This window comes from Bos indicus x Bos taurus, chromosome 6, assembly GCF_003369695.1.
Source record: "Bos indicus x Bos taurus breed Angus x Brahman F1 hybrid chromosome 6, Bos_hybrid_MaternalHap_v2.0, whole genome shotgun sequence".
In the NCBI taxonomy this organism is placed as follows: Eukaryota; Metazoa; Chordata; class Mammalia; order Artiodactyla; family Bovidae; genus Bos; species Bos indicus x Bos taurus.
In genome coordinates this window covers 10988354-11008090 of record NC_040081.1, presented here as the reverse complement: position 1 = coordinate 11008090, position 19737 = coordinate 10988354, and the positions used below count along the sequence as shown (strand labels likewise).

At 39.6% G+C, this 19737-nt stretch overlaps 1 protein-coding gene across 1 annotated transcript in view; it reads right to left on the bottom strand.

The window, feature by feature from the left end:
• Positions 1–19737, bottom strand: part of LOC113894006 (bifunctional heparan sulfate N-deacetylase/N-sulfotransferase 4) — a 323217-nt gene that overhangs the window by 28566 nt on the left and 274914 nt on the right. Inside the window, exon 7 of the mRNA XM_027543739.1 lies at positions 16490–16672. Coding sequence (XP_027399540.1) covers positions 16490–16672 — 183 coding nt within the window. The remainder of the gene's footprint in view (positions 1–16489; positions 16673–19737) is intronic.

Sequence of the window (19737 nt, the reverse complement as noted above, 5' to 3'; positions counted from 1 at the left end):
AGACTGTTCTATACATCTGTGTCTCTTTTGCTGTCTCACATACAGGGTTTCGTTTAAAATATCTATTGACTGACAAAATGGTTTTATTATATTGGTAATCTAATTAATAAATATATTCAAAAATTATTTTTGCAAAATTCTTTTTAAAAACTATATGTTGACCATTAACAATTATAATTTTACATTTATTATTCAATTTAAAAATGGCGTAAGATAATCATTTATGGTGCATATTTATGTACTTAAACCAGTTTTTTTTTTTTAATCCATATCTGCTCTAGTAATATGTCACCCAAGTTCCTCTGAAGAATGCTTTTACTAAACCAGCCAAGTTTCAGGAGCCTATCACCTTGGTTGGTTTTTAGAGGCCCAGGGGCCTGGAGCATGTGGTGACATGCCTTCCAAAGTAAAAGGTGAGTATTGTACTTTGCAATTCCTACTACTAAGATAGAGCGGCTTCCCTGGTGGCTCAGACAATAAAGAATCTGCCTGCCATGCAGAAGACCTGGGTTTGATCCCTGGCTTTGGAAGACCCCTGATGGAGAGAATGGCAACCCACTCCAGTATTCTTACCTGCAGAATTCCATGGACAGAGAAACCTGGCGGGCTACAGTCCATGGGGTCTCAAAGAGTTGGACACGGCTGAGTGACTAACACTTGCACTTTCACTAAGGTAGAAGCACAAAGCTTGATAGGCTTCTTTTGGGTTGTAGACAATTTTTTTTTTGGACCTAGGAAATACTTCTCTGAGTCACTGACTGAATGATGCAGAAACCTGCTGGTTTTGAGGGAACCCAGAACAAGAAAGAGCCCTGCAAGAGGTAAGTCTGAAGTCTAAGCAGTCCTCCCACTTGGGCCATGCATTGTGGCAGACCCATGGGACCATGGCCTCTATGGTATAAAAGGACACCAAACAGAGTTCTGGTCAAGTCCCAGAGGAGAAGCACAGTGTTTACCCTTAAGGTTCTGCAGCACCTCATTCAAACAGTAGCTCCTGGCATGCTACTGGGCCCTGGAAGAGATTATGTTTGTCATGGATTTTCAAAGTAATCATGTGGTCACAATTCACTATCATAAGTTTAATACTGACAGACCAACCAAGTCAAGTTCAAGCATACCCAGGAGCTATTCATTATAAGATGGAGTGATACAGCTGCAATTTATTTCAAGAAGATACGAAGGCTACGAGTAAACTTTACAAGTGCCCAGACCCCATGTTACCTATCATGGTCTCACTGATGCCTCTACATCATGGCCATTGATTCAGTGATGCCATCCAACCATCTCATCCTGTTGCCCCCTTCTTCTCCTGCCTTCAGTCTTTTCCAGTATCAGGGTTTTTTCCAATGAGTAGGCTCTTCGCATCAGGTGCCAAAGTAATGGAGCTTCAGCTTCAGTCCTTCCAATGAATGTTCAGGAATGATTTCCTTTAGGATTGACTGGTTTGATGTCCTTGCTGTCCAAGGGACTCTCAAGAGTCTTCTCCAACACCACAGTTCAAACACATCAATTCTTCAGCCCTCAGCCTTCCTTATGGTCCAACTCTCGCATCCATACATGACTACTGGAAAAACCATAGCTTTGACTAGACGGACCTTTGTTGGCAAAGTAATGTCTCTGCTTTTGAATATGCTGTCTAGGTTGGTCACAACTTTCCTTCCAAGGAGTAAGCATCTTTTATTTTCATGGCTGAAATCACCATCTGCAGTGATTTTGGAGCCCCCCCTCCAAAATAAATTCAGCCACTGTTTCCAATGTTTGCTCATCTATTTGCCATGAAGTGATGGGACCAGATGCCACTATCTTCGTTTTCTGAATGTTGAGCTTTAAGTCAACTTTTTCACTCTCCTCTTTCACTTTCATCAAGAGGCTCTTTGGTTCTTCTTAACTTTCTGCCATAAGGGTGATGTCATCTGCATATCTGAGGTTATTGATATTTCTCCTGGCAATCTTGATTCCAGCTTGTGCTTCATCCAGCCCAGTTTTTCTCATGATGTACTCTGCTTATAAGATAAATAAGCACGATGTACTCCTTTTCCTATTTGGATCCAGTCTGTTGTTCCATGTCCAGTTCTAACTGTTGCTTCCTGACCTGCATACAGATTTCTGAGGAGGCAGTTCAGGTGGTCATCTCTTTCAGAATTATCCACAGTTTACTGTGATCCACACAGTCAAAGGCTTCGGCATAGTCAATAAAGCAGAAATAGATGCTTTTCTGGAACTCTCTTGCTTTTTCCATGATCCAGCAGATGTTGGCAATTTGATTTCTTGTTCCTCTGCCTTTGCTAAAACCAGCTTGAACATCTGGAAGTTCACAGTTCACATATTGCTGAAGCCTGGCTTGGAGAATTTTGAGCATTACTTTACTAGTGTGTGAGATGAGTGCAATTGTGTAATAGTTTGAGTATTCTTTGGCATTGCCTTTCTTTGGGATTGGAATGAAAACTGACCTCTTCCAGTCCTGTGGCCACTGCTGAGTTTTCCAAATTTGCTGACATATTGAGTGCAGCACTTTCACGGCTTCATCTTTCAGGATTTGAAATAGCTCAACTGGAATTCCATCACCTCCACAAGCTTTGTTCGTAGTGATGCTTTCTAAGGCCCACTTGACTTCACATTCCAGGATGTCTGGCTCTAGGTGAGTGATCACACCATCATGATTAACTGGGTCGTGAAGATCTTTTTGGTACAGTTCTTCATAAGTTATCTTTATCCAGGCATAGCCTTCCTCTGTCATAATTCCCAGAGAAAATTATAAGAAAGGAATTAGTGGGACAAACTAAAGCTGCTGCTACTGAAGTTGGTCCTGAAGCTACTCAACACACCAGGTCAGCTTTCCATACCAGCAGGACTGTTACCCACTGGTGGGGGAAAGCCAGAGTAGGGGATACAGAGGTGGGAAAGTATGGAGAAAATGTGCGTTGGTTTCAGCTTTGGAACTGGCTGCAGCAATGAGGCTGCAGTTTCTCCTAATGACCTTCCTCTTATAGGTTTCCCCAGGAATTATGTTCACAATTGTGGAAAAATTGTGCCTGGGTGAGTGAGTGTACTATGAGAAGCAAGTATAGCTTTGTGGTACAAGGTGTGGATGGGGCAGTGATAGAGGTTGAATGCCTTTTCCTCCACTGAAGGAAACACCCTATTTCTGACAAGCTGGGGAGACAGTACTGCCTTGGCCAAATAGAAGCCACTTGACAGGAAGTCATGCATCCCTTGCCACTTTCCAGAGATGGCCCGTGTCCAGTGATTGACTGATTCAGGGGTGTGACAGCCTGACCAGCTTGCTTCAAGGTCAGATAATTTGTATGATTAGCTCTCTCCCTGCAGATCCAGTTGAGGCCTGACTTTTCTAAGACTGCATTGTGCTCTGCTTTTTCCTGTTCCACATTTTCCCTTATAAGCTTTTCCTGAAAGTGTTTCCTCGACAAATCATTGAACCAGATCCCTATCACAGAACTGATGCATTTCCCATCACCATCTTTCACTGGAACAAGAGTACAGTGTAATACAAAAATGCCAGTTATGTATTCAATCTGTGGGAATTCACCTCACAAAAGGTTCTCCTATACATCTTGAATTTCTTGGTGAATTCATCTATAGAAACTGTGATCAAGTAGTTGATTACAAGCCAATAAGCGCAACAGTTCTTATCTATTTTACATAACAACTGATTGCAGAAAATAGAAACACTAGTAAAAATAAAATAAATTTGTGTCACAATATGAATTACTGCACTGCATGCTTCAAAAAGAACATTTCACCGCAGGAAAAAAAAAAAAAAGATTCTGGATGAAGTAACCGGTTGCTTTTGATATAGATTGTTTATATGTTGGCACAATCTTTTTGTCTCATGGTGAATCGTCAACAAATACTTCAAACCTATTCATGGGCCTCTGCTTGCAGTGCAGGAGACCCAGGTTTGATCCCTTGGTCGGGAAGATCCTCTGGAGGAGGGAATGGCTACCCACTCCAGTATTCTTGCCTGGAAAATTCCATGGACACAGAGGAGCCTGGTGGGCTATAGTCTATGGGGTTGCAAAGTGTCAGACAGGACTGAGAAACTGGCACTGGTAACAAATGCCAACACCAACTGAAGCTTCCGTTCTGCTGTATTCACTATTATAGATACACTCATACCCACATGTGAATCTTTGAATTATTTATATTTCTGGGCAACACTTTTATTTTTTTCCTACAATGCAGGGTCAAAATCTTGCCAGTTCTTCTCATTGAAGCTAATATCTGTCATAAATCATTCCTATTTACTTTGGTGGGGCAGCAGAGCTCCGTAGTTAAGCGTGTGAGCTCAGGAGGCTTGTGTCTTAAGCAATTTCCCCAAACTCTCTGGACTTCAGGTTTCTTATCCATTAAATCATGATTAATATTGTTTACCTTGCACAGTTATTGAGAACATTAAATGAGTTAATATATTAAACAACATTAAATTGTGCTCTATAAAAAAATGTGCTTACTCTGTGGGCTCAGTCGCTCAGTCGTGTTCAACTCTTTGCAACCCCCTGGACTGTAACCTGCCAAGCTCCACTGTCCATGGGATTTTCCAGGCAAGAATACTGAACCAGGTTGCCATTTCCTACTTCAGGGGAATTTGCTCAATCCAGGGATCAAACCCTCGTTTATTATGTCTCCTGCATTGGCAGGCAGGTTCTTTACCACTAGCACCACCTGGGAAGTTTATTCTGTGATCTCCCATAAACTCTTTTTTTCCCCTTTGTTCAGATTAGTTAGGCAACTGAAGCAGCAGAAAGAGATTACACTTGCTGATGGACTGGTTTATTGCAGATATTCATCCTGAGATCTGACTTCCTGGTCCTTGTCAGAAGCACCAGCAACTAAGGTGACTGCCCCTTCTCAGAGTTGGATGGCTAGATTCCTGGGATGCATGAGATATAGGCAAACTTGAAGCTACGGACTCTTCTATCATATGATCCAAAGACTCCTATATAATCCTAATTCAGTCATGGATATTATTTTTTTTCACACTTATTATACTTAAAGTGCTTCCAAGGTGGTGCCATGGTAAAGAATGCACTTGCCAATGCAGGAGGCAGAGGACTCACAGGTTCGATCCCTGGGTTGGGAAGACCCCCTGGAGAAGGAAATGGTAACTCACTCCAGTATGCTTGCCTGAAAAATTACATGGACAGAGGAGCCTGGTAGGCTATAGGCCATGGGGTCACAGAATCAGACTGAGTGACTGAGCATGCACACAATATAAATAATCCCTTGATCCCTCTAAATTTGAATCTAGAAATATTGTAACATCTTGCCAGTGTGCCAGTGTGCCAGTGTGTTAGGAGCTCAGTTGTCCAACTCTGTGACCCCGTGGACTGTAGCCAGCCAGGCTCCTCTGTCCATGGAACTCTCCAGGCAAGAATACTCTCCAGGGGTGGGTTGCCATTCCCTTCTCCAAGGAATCTTCCCAATCCAGGGATCGAACTCATATCTCCTGCTTTGCAGGCAGATTCTTTACCTTCTGAGCCACGAGGAAAGCCCACTTTAGCACCAGGTAATTTTATTTTATAGTTTACTCCCATCAGTGTAATTTCCTGGGAAAGTACAACTAAAATAACTAGTGTCTTTGTCTGCCAAAATGAATGTTTATCCACGTTCTGTGTGTGAGAGTCAAACTCTTTCTTAGTCTTACATTATCAATCTGCCTTTTTCTCTGAGAGTTTTGTTTCACCAGTTTTGCATGCAGAAATTTGAATGGCAAAGCTGTGTATATTGTGATAAAGAAGAAAAGAGGTTTAGTCAAACATACAGAACCAAGAGAGGTCTCACAAAAGATTTTGACTTTCAACAGTGGCACTGAAAAAATCAATCAGTTTGCTCATCCACTTTGTAAGAAAACCATTTGAGATAATGAACTGAACACCTATTCTGAGATTTGTTCTTTGTTGAGTTATATATGGTGAAATGCAATAAGAATAGGCAATTGACACTGCTTTCCTATTGCTTAATATCTAAAATATAGTAGAAAACTAAATTTCTTTGCAAATGATGCAGTTAAATGATAATATGAGGAAAATAAAGATTAAATTCTATAGTGATAATATGAATAAATAGCAAGAAATAGCTTCTGGTGCCACCATGAAGAACATCATCAGTGACTGAAATTTTTGTGGGTGTTTGAGAAGTAAAATATCTACACAGTTTATATTACAATAGTTTTCAAACATGTATCAAAGCCTGCCTATGCTTATACCAAATGTTTATGGTGCCCATCCTATCACAGTTAATCAACCATTCAGTCCATAATTATCAAGCAACTCTTATGTATTAGAGTGCAGCAATAAAGAAGACAGAGGTCTCCTCTTCAGAGAACTTACATTCTAGTTGAATATAATTATTGGAAATATAACCAACTATTAGTATGCATGTTACATACTGTGACTAGAAACACACACTTAAAGTAAATAATTCTGGGTACTGAAATGCAGTGAAGGAAACATGACAGGAAGCTCTTACAAAGAAACAGAAATGGGAGGAAGTGCTTTGGCTCTAGTCATCAGGGAAGGCGTCTGGCTTGGGGTGATACGTGAGTTGAGCCCTGAATGACAACAAGTGCTAAAATAATGAAGTGGATGAGTCGCAGTAGCCAAATAGCAAGAATATCCCAAAATAGGATAAGAGGAGAGTCTGGGGGAGAATGGGTACATGTATGTGTATGCTGAGTCCCTTTGCTGTTCAGCTGAAACTACCATAGCGCTGTTAATCGGTTATACTCCAACACAACATTAAAAGCTTTTTAAAAAATAAATTAAAATAAAATAACATTGTTTAAAAGCCATCTGAGTAAGCAGTAAATGTATCTAGATTATGTTTAAATATAATAAAATGTGAAGAAAAAATATCCAGAAAGAAACTGAATTAGGATTATATAGGAGTCGTTGCATCATTTGGTAGAATAGCCTATAGCTTCAAGTTTGCCTGAAGAAACTCCAAGCTGTTTCCTTATCAGGTATATTTCTGTCCCAAATGTTTTTATTATTAATTCAATTTATACTACTTCAGTTTTCCTGTAGGTATTTTATAACTGGTGGCATTTGTATACATTGGTCTGGACAGACTTTATTTCTAACTGCATTCCTTCTGTGTTAGACCATTTTAGGCCTACTGGGATGCCCACATTTCTTCTTTCATCTCTTTTCTTGGTATGTTCCTTCTTGTCTCTGTTAATCACAGCTTTAATAACAGGATGTTTGCATTTCCTATTTTATATTCTGAAAATGTTTGTTTAGACTTTTCCTACTCTGACTCTCCTTTTATTGTCTGAATAACAGCTAACATAATTTCTAACTTTTATTGATCACCGTCTATATTCCAGGCACTTGCTTGATATAGATTATTTCTAATCCTCAAAGCAACCTGGCAAGACAGATATTATTATCCCTTCTTTATAGCTGAGGAAGCTGAGATGCAAGGTGTTTTATTTAGGTCTTGCTGAAGGTGACACGGGACATTAGTTTCAGATTTTAAATCCAAAGCTGGGGTTGTCTCTGCTGTTAAATTGCACGTGTGTGTGTGTGTGTGTGTGTGTGTGTGTGTGTATGAGAGAAGGGATGCAGGGGGAGAAGATTCTACAGTGATTATAAGAAAAGGGGTTCATTTGCATGCACTTTCTCATACTTTGTCCCATTGTTATTGTTTTAATTCTAAAGATCAGAAACTTATAAAGCAATTATATCCCTGAGTGTTCCCTACATATCTGAAACTGTTACACACTGTAATTTTCTGTTTTTAGTATGTAGCATGATAGGTATGCTGAAACTTTGGAAAAATACTCAGTTAAAGCTGCTTTAGGCAGTGTATATGATAACAGTGCCAGCATAGTGAAAATGCATGCAACTATCTCTCACACAGGTAAACGGGATACAGGTAGCTTTTGTACATGGAATATACGATGAGGTGAGGCAGATTTACTTTTTGGTAGATATAGGTAGAGTGGACACGAGATTCCCTGAGATGATTAACCAGACTTAGAAAGGGCAGTAATTCTGATGAAATCATGTTACTAAGAAGGGTATGAGCACTCAGATTTTCCCTCTCTAATTAAGTAAAAATTTCAAATTTACTATCAACCTAGAGACACATACTTTAAAAAAGTCACACCACTGTCCTGATCCTGAAATTCATGTTTTATAGAATGATGAAAATAACTTTTGCTCTCATTAGATCTGGTTATTCCAACCTACCTGCCTTTTCTTTACCAACAATTTGTTCTGTTCACCGCTTCTCCACACCCTTCCCTGAGAAGGACACCATGGAACTATCAATCGGACTGATTATCCTGTCTCAGGTCATGTGTCTTTTCCAGATAACTAGGAGATCTCTAGACCTTAATAGCTGAAACATTAAAATTGCCCAGTGCTCATGGTAGAAGGATTATTTTGTTAATTAGAAACATTTCCAGGTTATTGGTTTTCTCTCCATTCCCTATGCTTGCTTTCTGCTATTCTGACCTCACTGTTCAAAGGAGAATGCTACGAAAGGTGTTTCTGTTTTTCAAGTTCTTCAGCTTCTGCCCATCTTGGTGTGTTGTTTTAAATTTTATTCTGCTTACTAAACTTTGCCACGCACACATCTTTAAAGAAAATTCTTTTCCAAGTCTGCATCATACGAGCTGGTGACTTTCAATGTTTTGTCTCTCAAAGTCATTTAAGCCTAATACAATCCACGTACACTGATGAAGAATTTTAATAGGTTAGGGATATGTATCCTCAGTGCTTCAGTCAGCAAATCCTTATGGAGAAACTCTGAGACACACACCATCTTTGCAAAGACTCCATTCTACCTGCACATCACATAAGCCGGGGAGTCCATCAGCTCCTTGGAAGAGCTTTTCCTTTCTGTGTGCACTGATCCATAATGAATGCCTTCTCCACAGAACTCCTGTGTAATAGTCTGATTCTTATTCAGAAAACTTTTCTACCAAAGCACTCGGATTCGTGCCTGCATGCTAAATTGCTTCAGTTGTGTCTGACTCTTTGGGCCCTATGGACTCATAGGCCCGCCACTGGAGTGGGTTGCCATACCCTCCTCCAGAGGATTTTCCTGACCCAGGGATCGAACCCAGGCAGGTTCTTTACCACTAGCACTATCTGGGAGTCCAGTCTGATTTACAAAGGTGCATAAACGCCCGCCTCTGGGGGTGAGATTGGTGAAAGAGGCCTGCGGTTCATGTGTGGATCACGGTAATATGCCACAAGAATTGCTTTAAGCACAAAATACCTCTGATTTATCCTAAACACCTAAGCTACTCACCATATTACACCATCTTTATTCAATAAATTCACACTATTTGTATTTTCCCATGAAATATTCTCAAAAGCACAGTTGAGCCCAGGGGGAAGTGACAAGTTTACTCTGTAGCTCTGAGTATCTTCAAACATGACTGTACACTCTTGCATATAATGCCTTATATTATTATTTATGGCTTTATGAATATACTATCAGGGAATCTGGATAATCAACTCAATGAAAGAAACTGTATTTTAAACTCTTATTAATAGGTTGGTCTCATATAATGTTTCCCTAGTAGTATATTAAAAGTTATCAGACATTCCTGTAGGGCATACACAAAAAATTCAGTTTTTATTGTTATACTTGGATTAAGGATTCAAAATAGTTATCTGATGATGATTTTGATTCGTCAAGTATGAAAGTATTATAATTTTTTTTTCTTTTGCTATCTGCAAGTAGTTTTTCCATGATGAAACCTTAGTAAGGTACTTGTGTGGAGAATTTGACACCTGACAAGATTGTATTTGCAACTGATTGACAGGAAAAGAAAAATCCATGACTTATGTCACCATTTCTGGATGTCAGACTGTCTGACAGCCTTGTATGCTCAAAAGAATGAAATGGTACATGGTAAACTAAAATACTAAAAGAATTAAAATCATGAGGAATTACCTGAGTATTTGGGAAGAATTTCTGAAAGGTTTAAATACTATTCGGAATTAAGAAGAGAAATGTAGTGCTGTAACACGTAAATCCACATGGTGATTAGGAAAAATGTATCAGATGGCCTCTGCTCTGAGTGTGAAGTGATAAAAGTGTTCTGGCTATTTTACCGGAAAGGCTAAAAGATGAATAAAGGGAAGTGAAGACTATGAAATTATAGAACCGTTATTTCCCCAGCTATGGGGATAATTACTTATATCAGAGTTCCTTTAATCTCAGGGTCTCACCCACAAACAATTTCTAACACTTTTTCTTTTAAGATCTCACTTTTTCCCCCCATAGCCATGAAGCTACTCAGGGCTTCCCTCTTTCATATCTAGATTATTACCTAACTCCAGCTCCTCCCTGTTCTCATTTGTCAACGAAAACAAACAAACAAAAACTTCTGCTATGATCTTTTTTGGCCAACACTTAAAAAAGTATTTCCCTCTCATCTTCAGAACACACTTGTTGCCTATCAAACCCAAATTACTCTGACAGCTCACAAAGCTTTCCTGACTGGCTCGCGTGTGCTCCTCAAGGTCATGTCCTATGCCTACTCTTACCAAGAAACAAGTGTGTCACTGTTATTGCTGTTTTGCACACAAAAACACACACTCTCTGTGTTTGCTGATACATTTGTGACACTTTAATGACAGTAGCTATGGTACTATCAGAGAAGGCAATGGCACCCCACTCCAGTACTCTTGCCTGGAAAATCCCATGGATGGAGGAGCCTGGTGGGCTGCAGTCCACGGGGTCGCTAAGAGTTGGACACGACTGAGCGACTTCACTTTCACTTTTCACTTTCCTGCATTGGAGAAGGAAATGGCAACCCACTCCAGTGTTCTTGCCTGGAGAATCCCAGGGACGGGGGAGCCTGGCGGGCTGCCGTCTATGGGGTCGCACAGACTCGGACACGACTGAAGTGACTTAGCAGCATGGTACTATGCTAGGTTCTAGATTACGAACATCTTACCCCTTAAGGTTTGCATAAGCCGGTATATGACAAGCACAAGTGTCTGCAATACCATATGGTAAATGCAATACTAGAGTCATAAATAAGGTATAGAGTGAACAAAAAGGAGGAAAATATGAAGACAAATTTATGATGTCATTTTGTTCACATAACCAGGACTATAATGGTTTGTAAATTCCATGAAGGCAAAGACCTTTCTTTTTATTATACAGGTATTTCAAAAGCATTGTTTGCATAAATTCTCACTGAGTACTCCATCCTGTGCTTCTGAAGTCACAAGGTATTCCTGATATTTCGTTCTACATAGACAGTCAATGATAGAAGTATATTTATTATTCTAAACACAAAACTACCATCTTGGTGTGGTTGGGACTAAACTGGAGTTCCAGGAATAATAAGGCAACTTGAGCTTCAGTTCTGACTTGTCCCTAATAAGTCAAGTAACTTAGAACAAGACATTGCACCTCCTCAGGTGTCTAAAATGAATAGGTTGAGCTAGATGCCCCACTGCCTCTTGCTGTTACAATCTTAATTCTCCGTGTCAGCACCAACTTATAGAATCTACAGTGTTTGTATCACTAGACCATGTGATTTGTTTATGTCATAGACATTCAGATTTCAACATTTCTAAGCGGGAGTTAGATGATTTCCCAGCGAGAATCTACCAAGGTGTTAATTCCCTAAGGTTACCACCCTGTGGCTTTGTTCCCCTGTTTCTTTACTTTTAGAGACACTGGCCTGGAAAGAGAGGAGCTGCAGCTCTTTGAGCATTCCCTTGGTCACACAGGCGAGCAGGAATCCACATCACGCTTGGCACATTTATTGATAGTGAGACCCTGGAGTGACTGACTGGAGATAGAGACTGAGCTAACCTGACAGCCTGAGAGCTTAAAAGCATCGATTAGTGAATGTGCAATGATCTGACCTTCCAACTGCCTCCATGTTGGGGTTTGGGTTTCTATAATGGGAGTTAAAAAAAAAAAAAGAGGAAACCTTATTCCTTTATGCTTTATAGTGATTATTCCACCCAAACAAAAAGGGACATGAACTAATAGAAATCCATGAGTATAATTTTAGGCATCTTACATGCCAGGGACTGCACTGAGGCGGATGTACTCTAGGGATCGAGTTCCTTGTGTGCTCAGTACATATCTCATATTAAACAACTTCAAAAGAATCCACTTCCAGTGAAGGGAGAACATTCTGCGTTGTACTTTCCCTGCTGGCCATTGGCAGATATTCATATTGCACTTTTTAATTAGGTGACAAAGAAGTTTTCACATATCCATTAGTTGGTGCTAATGAAAATCTACATAAGGAACCAACGGAAATTAAATAGCTGTTAAGATTATCATTTTGCACATTTTCTTTTTATTTGTGACAATAAAAAAGCATGAACTGAAAATCTAAGAAAATATAACAGTTGACTTTTTAAAAGTAAAATACACTAAATAAAAAGGCATGTTTATATTAAATATAATACAGTATCTGCAACATTTAGAGAATGTATAGTACTGCTGCTGCTGCTGCTAAGTCGCTTCAGTCGTGTCCGACTCTGTGCGACCCCATAGACGGCAGCCCACCAGGCTCCCCTGTCCCTGGGATTCTTCAGGCAAGAACACTGGAGTGGGTTGCCATTTCCTTCTCCAATGCAGGAAAGTGAAAAGTGAAAGTGAAGTCGCTCAGTCGTGTCCAACTCTTAGTGACCCCATGGACTGCAGCCCACCAGGCTCTTCCATCCATGGGATTTTCCAGGCAAGAGTACCGGAGTGGGGTGCCATTGCCTTCTCCGGTATAGTAGTGACAGAGATACATAATATTAATTGATCTTATCTCTGTAGGGTTGTCATGAATGGACTGTAAAACCTTTAATTAGTGTTGGTTATGCTTATGTGTGGGGCTTCCCTTGCGGCTCAGGTAGTAAAGAATCTGCCCGCAATGCAGGAAACCTGGGTTCAATCCCTGGAGAAGGGAATGGCTTCCCACTCCACTTCTTGCCTGGAACATTCCATGGACAGAGTAATGTGACAGGCTACAATCCACGGGGTTACAAAGAGTCAGACATGATTGAGCAACACTTTCAATTTCAAGATTATATATATTTTGTAAAATTAAATTGATGCTGTTCAAAGGACACAATGATAATGCTTATAGCTGTTTTGTTTGCTTGCTATTATAAACAGGAAATGAGAAGAAGAGAAAACCACCATAGAAAGGAAATCAAAAGTATTATGCCCTTTATCTTCTTCACTAGATCATTTGCAGTTTTCTGGCTTCCCTGGTGGCTCAGATGGTAAAGTGTCTGCCTGCAATGCGGAAGACCTGGATTCGATCCCTGGGTCAGGAATATCTTCCTGGAGAAGGAAATGGCAACCCACTCCAGTACTCTTGCCTGGAAAATTCCATGGATGGAGGAGCCTTGTAGGCTACAGCCCATGGGGTTACAAAGAGTTGGACATGACTGAGCAACTTCACTAGTTCACTGGATATCCTTTATGACTGGAAAAGTTTTGCTTCAATGAGTCTATGGTTCTCAGAATCTCATATATGTGAATATTTCCCTGTTCAACTTAACTGTATTTCTGTTTACTAGTTCTTGTTTTCTTTCTTAAATACATTTGGGAACATATGGAATGTTAGTTAATAAGAAATGTTTACAACTTCATTTTTCAGTTAAAAGTAACCATATAAATACTATAATTCATGTGTTAAAGCAGGAGACTTTTAGTAAACATTTACTGTTGAGTATTATTTAAATACTCTTATAATAAGCTATGTTTTCATAATAGAAATATGAACGAAAACAGCAACTTAAATTTGTGATCTGATGCCTTTTCTGATTAATTATATCATTTATTAAGAACTCCCTAGGAATTTACCTGCATGATGCTATTCAAAATTATAACAGTCACACTCACAAATGTCTTTTTTTGTGTGTGTATGCATATGTTTTCATGTCTTCCAAAGTTATGCAGTTCTCTAAGGAATAACACTGTTTTCTTTTTCTAATTTTCATTTATACCCCTATTCATCTAGCACAGTATTTCATATCTAACATTTGATCATTAAATTTAAAACCATCATATTGACCAAATCTTATTGGAGCTGATGTGTTTTTGATTATGCTCATTTCCAAAGAAAACAAGTACCGTCTCTAAGATGGAAAACTATCAGTGAACACAATTATTTATTTTTTAAAACTCATATAGCATTAAGATGTATAAATTTTTCATTTAAAAAGCATTTTTTTTTCCCTCTGAAGATAGTAGAGTTTGGGGTCACTGACTCATTTTTAGATCATCTATGACCTTTGTTAAGTTGGCTACTTGTTATTGTTCCTGTACCATGAATTATAGATATCTTATAAATAAAAATATGTGAGAAAAGAATTGATTTACTATCAATGATTTGTCAAGTTTATACATATGTGAGCACTTTTAACTACCATTTATGGGACACAGGTTTTGCCTTTATGAAATTCAACATCTATGTAGTATGACTACACACATTATAAAAACTATGTTTTTACTTATCTGTCTGCTTAACATATACACCAAACTGCTGAATAAATCATTAAAATAAAGTATGACTTACGGTAGCTGTTTTAAAACAGATTTAAAAATATGTAACAGTCAATAAAAATAACAAGAAAATGTTCTATTGACTTCGAGAGAAAGCACTGCATTTTATTCTTCTTTGAATTTTCTAGAGCAATTAGCCTTGCCTTATACATAGGAGATGCTCAATAAACATATGGGGGATTTTTTTTTTTTTTTACCATATAGACACAGAAGGGCATGTAACATGAATTATGGAATAAAGAGAAACACAAGAAAGGGAGAGGAAATGGTAAAAAGTGTGTTTCACAGTGATTTCTCATTAATGAGGACGCTACTCCTCTACTGATTACTTAGCAGGGGACCATCTGATCTGCTCTCTGCAGTCAGCTTATTGATTGTGTGGGTCAATGTAATCTGATGCATAAAGAACCAAGAAAGTAGAAGGTAGCATTTTCCTAGATAAATGGTAAGAAGCAGCTAGTTTACATTTTCATGCCCTGAGGCTCAGTGGCTCCCACAAAAAGTTGAATTAAAACTGACAATTCTTTATCAATAGATAGAATCTGTATGGGCTTCAAGCAAAACTTGCCTTTCCTTTTCTATTTAGACTATCTGTGTTGTACACGTACATATCAAGGTCTAGTTATAGGCATTTAGATTATGGTGGCCCTTGATTTCTGTCTTCCTAGACATGTACTCTGTGTGGTCAGATGCTCAGTTGTGATCGACTCTTGGCAACGCTATCCATGGACTGCCTACCAGGCTCCTCTGTCCATGGGATTTTCCCAGCAACAATGCTGGAGTGGGTTGCCCTTTCCTCCTCCAGAGATCTTCCCAACCCAGGGATCAGCCCATGTCTCCTGTGGCGCCTGCATTGCAGACAGGTTCTTTTCTGCTGAGCCACTTGGGAAGCCCGTCTTCTTAGATGATGGGTCCTGCCCCAGAACCACAGGCCTTGCACCAAGGCCACAGGAACAGAGCCCAGAACCAAGGTCACCTCCAAAGCTGACTACGCCCCTTTGTAACTGTTACCAAAAGCCCCCTGGTAATCACTAACAAGCTCCCTGACTCCCAGTTAGGCAAAGATGCCCACTCCAGTAAACACACTATAGCACCCCAACCAATCACCTAATGCAAACCATCCAGCAAGAATTTCCTTTGTCCTGAGGCTATAAAAATTGGCCATTAACTCACAAAAATGGTTGACTCTCCCATGCCTGTCAGGAGGTGTTGGCCCACTGCGCTCGCAGTGCCCACTTTATCTCTGCTGTTTTTTCTTGATAAACTTCCTCCTTTCTGAAATGTTCTATGTCTGGAAATTCTTTTCCAACCTGCACTCGGACTGCCTCAACACTAGCTGCTGCTAAGCTACTAAGTCGCTTCAGTCGTGTCTGACTCTCTGCGACTCCATAGACGGCTTCCTACCAGGCTCCCCCGTCCCTGGGATTCTCCAGGCAAGAACACTGGAGTGGGTTGCCATTTCCTCTCCAATGCATGAGAGTGAAAAGTGAAAGGGAAGTCGCTCAGTTGTGTCCGACTCAGCGACCTCATGGACTATAGCCCACCAGGCTCCTCTGTCCATGGGATTTTCCAGGCAAGAGTACTGGAGTGGGGTGCCATTGCCTTCTCCGCAACACTAGCTACCTAACACCTAACTGTTTTCCTGCTAGTCAGTGGCCACGGTAAATGCAAGTCAAAACGATCAGCTCTGAGAAAATACCAACAATGAAACAATATCCTCTAGGCAAAACTTCCAAACCAACTGACTAACAAACAAAACCCCGGAAAAACAGACCCCAAATGCAAATACTTGATCCACAAAACAAATATAAAGCATTATTGAAGAGAATACAACTACTGGATAAAAAAGAAGTTTGTGCTGAATGCCAGCTATAGTATTTCCAGCTGAGTTCCCAACATCAATTCAGCACTCACAAATTGCTAGGTTTTTTCTTTCACCCCAGGAGAGAATGTTCAGTGTTACCTGCCAGAGAGGATCTTTTTGCTCAGGGAAGAGCTCAAAGTACTTGTGCGCTAGTTGCACTGGAGGCAGAGTTTGCAATTTCAGGTTGGTCCAGCTCTGAATGAAGTTGGCCAGGTTCACAAAGGTGTACAACCCTAGGCGGTCATTCCCATAGTTTGACAAATGGGTCATGAAAATGCTGATCTGAAAAATAAAAATGACCAGAAATATCATATGCATATGCTCAAAAGTGGCATGGAAGCTCTAAGAAGAACTTCACCTAAACGTGGAATTTTATAAGAAGTACAATTATCATTTTAGGTGGTATTAGGGACTGAATCGTAGTCCCGCCCTCCACATTCACATGTTGAAACTGTAACTCCCCATGTGACTGTATTCAGAGGTAGGTTCTTTAGGGAGGTAATTCAGCTTAAATGCAGTCATAAGGATCCTAGATTGATGGTCTGGTGGTCTTATAAGAAAACAAATACCACAGTGCATTCCCCCCCTCTCTCTCCTTTTCTCTCTGTCTCTCCCTTTCGCTCCCTCCCTCCTGCAATGCACAGAAGAGAGGCCAATTGGGAACACAGCCAGAAAGTGGCTGTCTTTAAGTCAGGAAGAAACTGAATTTTCTGGCACCTCCATCATAGACTTATAACCTCAAAAACTGAGAAAATAAATGTATGTTGTTTAAACCACCCAGTCTGTAATCTCTTGTTATGGCAGTTTGCAAGCTAAAGCTGGAACTCCAGTACTTTGGCCACCTCATGCGAAGAGTTGACTCATTGGAAAAGACTCTGATGCTGGGAGGGATTGGGGGCAGGAGGAGAAGGGGATGACAGAGGATGAGATGGCTGGATGGCATCACCAACTCAATGGATGTGAGTTTGAGTGAACTCCGGGAGTTGGTGATGGACAGGGAGGCCTGGCGTGCTGCGGTTCATGGGGTCGCAAAGAGTCGGACACTACTGAGAGACTGAACTGAACTGAACTGAACTGAATACTGGTAGAAAGTCACACATCTGATTTCTATTTTAAAGTCACTCTTAAACTCACTCTAAAAATAAAAATTGAAATTGGAATAAGCCAACCTCATTGTTCATTAAAGGTATAGTGTTACTTTACATATTAGCTTTTTCCTCATTGTGGAATCTACACTATCAAATTCAATAATCTAATAACTTCCAGACTAGCAAAGAACCAGAATCATACCAGTTTTAAAATTAAACAATTGTTTCAGAACTTTTTTAGTCTATATATGTATATGGGTTGAAATGAAATCAAACTTAAGAATACTTGTCTTTTTGTGGGTCTAATGAGGAATTTTACTGCAATAAAGAAACTGTTGATGTTTGCACAGCCACTGATTGCCTTTAGCCAACTACTCTTCCATACTTATTACTTTTTTATAACTTTTCTTTTCTCAGGATTAACTTTAAATATATGGCAGCATTTGGGTATTGTGGATCAGAGTCTAGGAAAAAGTATAAATCTAGATTGATTGCTCTTGAGAGAGCAACAAAAATTCGAATGTGATTAAAAATATAATCTTATATACAACTCATCAAGGATTGCAGCTGGAATGAAAAAAATAATACCAAATAAAAGAGAACTTGAATAATCTTCATCTAAACTGAAGAAATTACAAATGCAACTCATTAAAAAGGGAGCTCACCATTTCTACCATAGACAATACTTGTACTTGTTCCTCAACCTCATATACACATATAAGAATTTTAAAAATACATTTTATTATTTACTATTTACATATATATTTTGGAACAATGAATACAATTATTTCATTAACTTCATGAGAAAAGTAAGAGTAATATCATGTAGGGAAGACATCTTTCACCTTAAAAATAGTAGAGCTTTATTGGGTTACTATCTAAAATATGAATTACTGTCTAACTCAATGAAACTATGAACCATGCCACGTAGGGCCACCCAAGACTGATGGGTATTGGTGGAGAGGTCTGACAAAATGTGGTCCACTGGAGAAGGGAATGGCAAACCACTTCAGCATTCTTTCCTTGAGAACCCCATGAACAGTATGGAAAGGCAAAAAGATGACACTGCAAGATGAACTCCCCAGGTCAGTAGGTGCCCAATATGCTATTGGAGAAACAGCTCCAGAAAGAATGAAAAGGCTAAGCCAAAGCCAAAGCAAAGCCTAGTTGTGGATGTGACTGATGATAGAAGTAAAGTCTGATGCTGTAAAGAACAATATTGCATAGGAACCTGGAATGTTATGTCCATGAATCAAGGCGAATTGGAAGTGGTCAAACAGGGGATGGCAAGAGTGAACATTGACATTTCAGGAATCAGTGAACTAAAATCGACCAAAATGGGTGAATTTAATTCAGATGATCATTATATTTACTACTGTGGACAAGAATCCCTTAGAAGAAATGGATTAGCCCTCATAGTCAACAAAAGAGTCCACAATGCAGTACTTGGGTGCAATCTCAAAAACAATAGAATGATCTCTGTTTGTTTTCAAGGCAAACAATTCAATATCATAGTAATCCAAGTCTATACCCCAATCACTAATGCCAAAGAAGTTGAAGTTGAATGGTTCAGTGAAGACCTACAAGACCTTCTAGAATTAATATCAAAAAAGATGTCAACTGATATTAAGAAGAGGTGGCAAGAATACACAGAAGAACTATACATAAAAGATCTTCATGACCAAGATAACCATGATGGTGTGATCACTCACCTAGAGCTAGACATCTTGGAATGTGAAGTCTACTTAGGAAGGTCACTACAAACAAAGCTAGTGGAGGGGATGGAATTCTAGTTGAGCTATTTCAAATTCTAAAAGATGATGCTGTTGCACTCAGTATGCCAGCAAATTTGCACTCAAAAGATTAAGTGTCACGCTCATTATGCCAGCAAATTTGGAAAACTCAGCAGTGGCCACAAGACTAGAAAAGGTCAGTTTTCATTCCAATTCCAAGGAAAGGCAATGCCAAAACTTGTTCAAAGTACCGCACAATTGCACTCATCCCACACACTAGCAAAACAATGCTCAAAATTCTCCAAGCTAGACTTCAACACTACATGAACTGAGAGCTTCCAGATGTTTGAGCTGAATTTTGAAAAGGTAGAGGAATCAGAGATCAAATTGCCAACGTTCGTTGCATCATAGAAAAACCAAGATAATTCCAGAAAAACATCTACTTCTGCTTCACTGACTGTGTCATAGCCTTTGACTGTCTGGATCACAACAAACTGTGGAAAATTCATCAGACCACCTTACCTGC